Genomic DNA, 4,248 nt, shown 5'->3' on the forward strand with positions numbered 1-4,248 from the left:
TTGTTGTGTGTGTGTGTGTTATATATATATATATATATATATATATATATATACAAGTGAAGCAAAATACTGAAAACAGAAAACATATTTAATTCGGAGGTCATAACTAAATTATCAGATGAAATGCAATTCATTACTTCAATTTGCATCTTCCTTGCGTCCATGTACAAATCAATTAATTTGTCATCCATGTACAAATCAATTAATTTGTCATCCATGTACAAATCAGTTAATTTGTCATCCATGTACAAATCAATTAATTTATCATCCATGTACAAATCAATTAATTTGTCATCCATGTACAAATCAATTAATTTATCATCCATGTACAAATCAATTAATTTGTCATCCATGTACAAATCAATTAATTTGTCATCCATGTACAAATCAATTAATTTGTCATCCATGTACAAATCAATTAATTTGTCATCCATTACAAATCAATTAATTTGTCATCCATTACAAATCAATTAACTGGTCCATTTTCCAAAATATTTCGTATACAAATTTCAACGAAACCATTTTATTAACATGTCATCAAATTTAAATGTTTTAGGGTTAGTACCTTATCGGGGGGGAGGAGGGGGTGAAGGCGTGTGTTGGCCCTGTGGTACTTTAGCTATGGGTGCATTATAAGAGTAATAGTAAATCCCTTAGCGTGGGTGGAAGGTTTGAGCTGTTGATTGACTGCCTTCCCTCTGATCAGTATTTCACAATTAGGGTCAACAGTAGCTTTGACATAACTACAAATATGTTATTATAAGTACGATTTAACTTTGTAAAGAAAACGTGAAAACGTTTTATTACACTATTACAACTGAGTTAAAAACTAAATTTGTTAAACAATTTTTCAGATGTAATTCTGATAGGCCACTAACACCTTCAAAGAAAGTTTTGGTATGCAAACGATTTTAAGTCACGATTTATAGAAGTTAACACTAGGCGTATACGTAAACAGAATTGAAAGGCATAATCTCGTGGCATCACATTTGGAACGAGAGTTGCGTTCTTGGTAAAGACTCGAGACGAAATATTGATGCTAAGGCTTAAGTACATTTTTCTCACTCGAAGGTAGTTTTTTTGTTGTTTTTTTTAAGTAATTATCTTAACGGACTTCATTCAAGGGCTACTCCCAAATTAATAACAGTGCCATTAGTGTATTATCCATGAAAGATGTCTAGGACAAGGACAACATATTCAAGTCTGTATTAATAATAATACTTTGAATATGTGTTGAAATACGCTGATTCTGGATTGTACCAATACGAAAAATGTGACCTAATATTACATTAATCAACAAAAGGTTTTATATCTTCTTACAGGGGTGGCCAAAAGACTGTTTTTTTCGCAATACGCAAACAAAAACAATCACGTAAAAAGTTTAATTCTCGAAAAGTTTCCACGTCTAAACGAAAACGTGATTCTATGTTATTTTATCCGGCGTTTCGGGTAAACGCCCTTCGTTAGGCATTATATACAGTGCAGGAGAAATCGACTTCAACGCATACAATAGAATAAAACTATCTTTTAGACGTGCGTTAACTTTCTCGTTGTTACTTTTTATCTGAAAGATAAGTTACTACGACTGTACACACTGAAGGATATTTGAGTGTACAATTGTAGTAACTCATTATTATTATTATTATTATTATTCAGTGTCTCCAAGATTAACAATGTGAAGAGACCAAATCTTTGTCCTCATTACATCAATCTTGGCCGCGAGTAATTTGTAAAGCTGCGCTAATGTGAACTGTTGGCACTATTTTCTTATTCTTAATTTTTTAGTAGTTACTTTTGGCCAACCCTGTACAATGCTAGCGCTATCTTACGTTTGACCGAAAGACTCCACTGAAGGGCGTGAGATTGGGAGGGCCTCGTAGGTCGAACTCGGGAGCATTGTAGGTCCTGCTAACTTTGCTCTGGCGGTTAGAATCGCAGGAACTTTCCTTCGTAAACATGCTGTCATAACTCACGCGACTCTCAGAAGCCAGCGAAGACGAAGCTTTAAGTCGTCTGGTGGTCGTCCTCCACATTTCCGACGAAGAACGCTGGTTCCCGTTGACATGCGCATTGACGAACGACATCCTAGCCTGGTAACTGGCACCTATCGGGAAATAATGAAGGCTGGTTAAGTCAAAAGATACCGACAGAATGATTCGTTTACGCTGTTCCGTAATCCATATAAACAACACCGGAAGAGCCTCGAGTTCTACTGTTAAGCTATTGATACGACACGATTGACGTCGGGCAAGGTACTTTCTTATGTCTGCTCGAAAATAAATAACTGTTTGTAAATAAATCTTTTGTAGATTTGAATTCCGATAGCATCCTAATAAGATGCCATAATTCTTTGTCTATCGAAATTCCGCCTTTAATCCCGAATAAAAATATTTCTTTGCAGTCCGAGGTCTCATCATTTGAATGTGCGAGTTGTAAATAAGGATTAATCGCTGATTTCAGGTTTCTGTCAAGTCTCGAATCTAGGAATGAGCAAAGAGATATTATTAGTAATAAAATACTGACTTAGCCCTTGGGTATTGTCAATCGAAACAGTGTTATAGAATGAAAAATGATTTATAAAACCGAAGTTTAAAAGGACACAAAGTGCCGTAAGCACTTGACAAAAATAAGATTAATAATAATTATTATCATACTGCCTTTCACTCTATATCGCTTACTTCCTTAATTGTATGTACACGCAGGCCAGTTTTGTTATTGGTTTGCCATTTTATCTCTGTCCTTTGTGCCATATAAAAGTCTCGTGGACTTAGGGAATCGCCCACTGTAAAACCCCCTTCATTCCAAGTTAAAGTGGCTAGCATCCGGATTGAAAAACTTCAAAGTTTCCACCCCTTTCGTTACAATACTTATAAAACTTTTAATACGAGAATTCACTGAAATAATATGTTGTATGAAGGTTATGTTTTTAATTTAGACGTTTACATTTTTTGGACAGGGGGGAGGTTTAACGTACGGCATGGAATGAGCGTGTGGCTTAACGTCTGGAATTAATTTCCCAACTTTTAGAACAGCGTGATATGTAGGAATACACCATGCGTTTTCTACTTTCTCATTTTAACGTGGTCATATTAAATATTTTCGTTTGTTCTAAGTCTATTTAGTTTTTTTGCATAGCACCGAGTCCAGAAGGCCGTTAAGTTCGTTTCATTCTAACTGCCTTTGTTCCTTTCTTATTTTATAGAGATAATCCCGTTCTGTCCGTGGGTGTAATTAGAATAACGTTACAGCTTGTAGAAGAATGTAGACGACAGAAGTGTCCTTCACTTGCAGCTCAGATGATATTTTGACATTACGACCTTCCGTATGTTGAATGAGAATAACCAGTCACGTAGTAGCGCTAGTTTCCAAGGGTAAATCCCATTAAGTATATATATATGGAACCTAAAGTGAGTTTGTTGAGGGAAAAAGACATCTCGGGGGAATAAAATCAGTTGATCAATTCACTAGGTTAATGAAGACGACTGTCCAATGTTAAACGAAAGTGCACACACACACACACACAGTCTTTGTCATTGGAAATAAGTACTGTCCAGCGCCTTTATTTCTTAACTTAAAATCTGCTAGTTTAATTTAATTCTGTATTACTTCGTCACTTATCCTGCCGATCCTCCCGTTATAAATCAGACCTACTCAATACTCTGCTGAAATCAGTTTAACCTGAGAACACCATAATAGTTCGAGCAGTATAAAAGGCGAGTCAGTTTAGATTTGTTAATGGTGATTATTAAGTGAATTAGTTAGTTAGTTCAGGTTTGTGAATAATGAGCTCCTGTTTCGACGGGAAGTACAGTAATTAGCAAGTAAGTAAAACTGTTATTTTAAGTATGCTGTGAACTTGGCCTATTAGTGAACGTCAATTAGGCTAACTCGTAAAATTTGTAATCAAATAAATAATACATTTTCATTAAGTGGACAAGTTAAAACAATACTGTGGCGTTTGGAAAAAATAAGCGCTTCGTTAAAACAATACTGTGGCGTCTAGAAAAAATAAGCGTTTCGTTAAAACAATACTGTGGCGTCTTAGAAAAAATAAGCGTTTCGTTAAAACAATACTGTGGCGTTTGGAAAAAATAAGCGTTTCGTTAAAACAATACTGTGGCGTTTGGAAAAAATAAGCGTTTCGTTAAAACAATACTGTGGCGTTTGGAAAAAATAAGCGTTTCGTTAAAACAATACTGTGGCGTTTGGAAAAAATAAGCGTTTCGTTAAAACAATACTGTGGCGTTT

General features: G+C 35.3%; 1 protein-coding gene across 1 annotated transcript in view; it reads right to left on the reverse strand.

The window, feature by feature from the left end:
* Positions 1 to 2,181, reverse strand: part of LOC106470998 (leucine zipper putative tumor suppressor 2 homolog) — a 17,986-nt gene extending 15,805 nt beyond the window's left edge. Inside the window, exon 1 of the mRNA XM_022399635.1 lies at positions 1,830 to 2,181. Coding sequence (XP_022255343.1) covers positions 1,830 to 2,084 — 255 coding nt within the window. The 5' untranslated portion in view covers positions 2,085 to 2,181. The remainder of the gene's footprint in view (positions 1 to 1,829) is intronic.
* Between the last annotated feature and the right edge of the window lie 2,067 nt (positions 2,182 to 4,248).

Source organism: Limulus polyphemus, unplaced genomic scaffold, assembly GCF_000517525.1.
Source record: "Limulus polyphemus unplaced genomic scaffold, Limulus_polyphemus-2.1.2 Scaffold4347, whole genome shotgun sequence".
Classification (NCBI taxonomy): domain Eukaryota; kingdom Metazoa; phylum Arthropoda; class Merostomata; order Xiphosura; family Limulidae; genus Limulus; species Limulus polyphemus.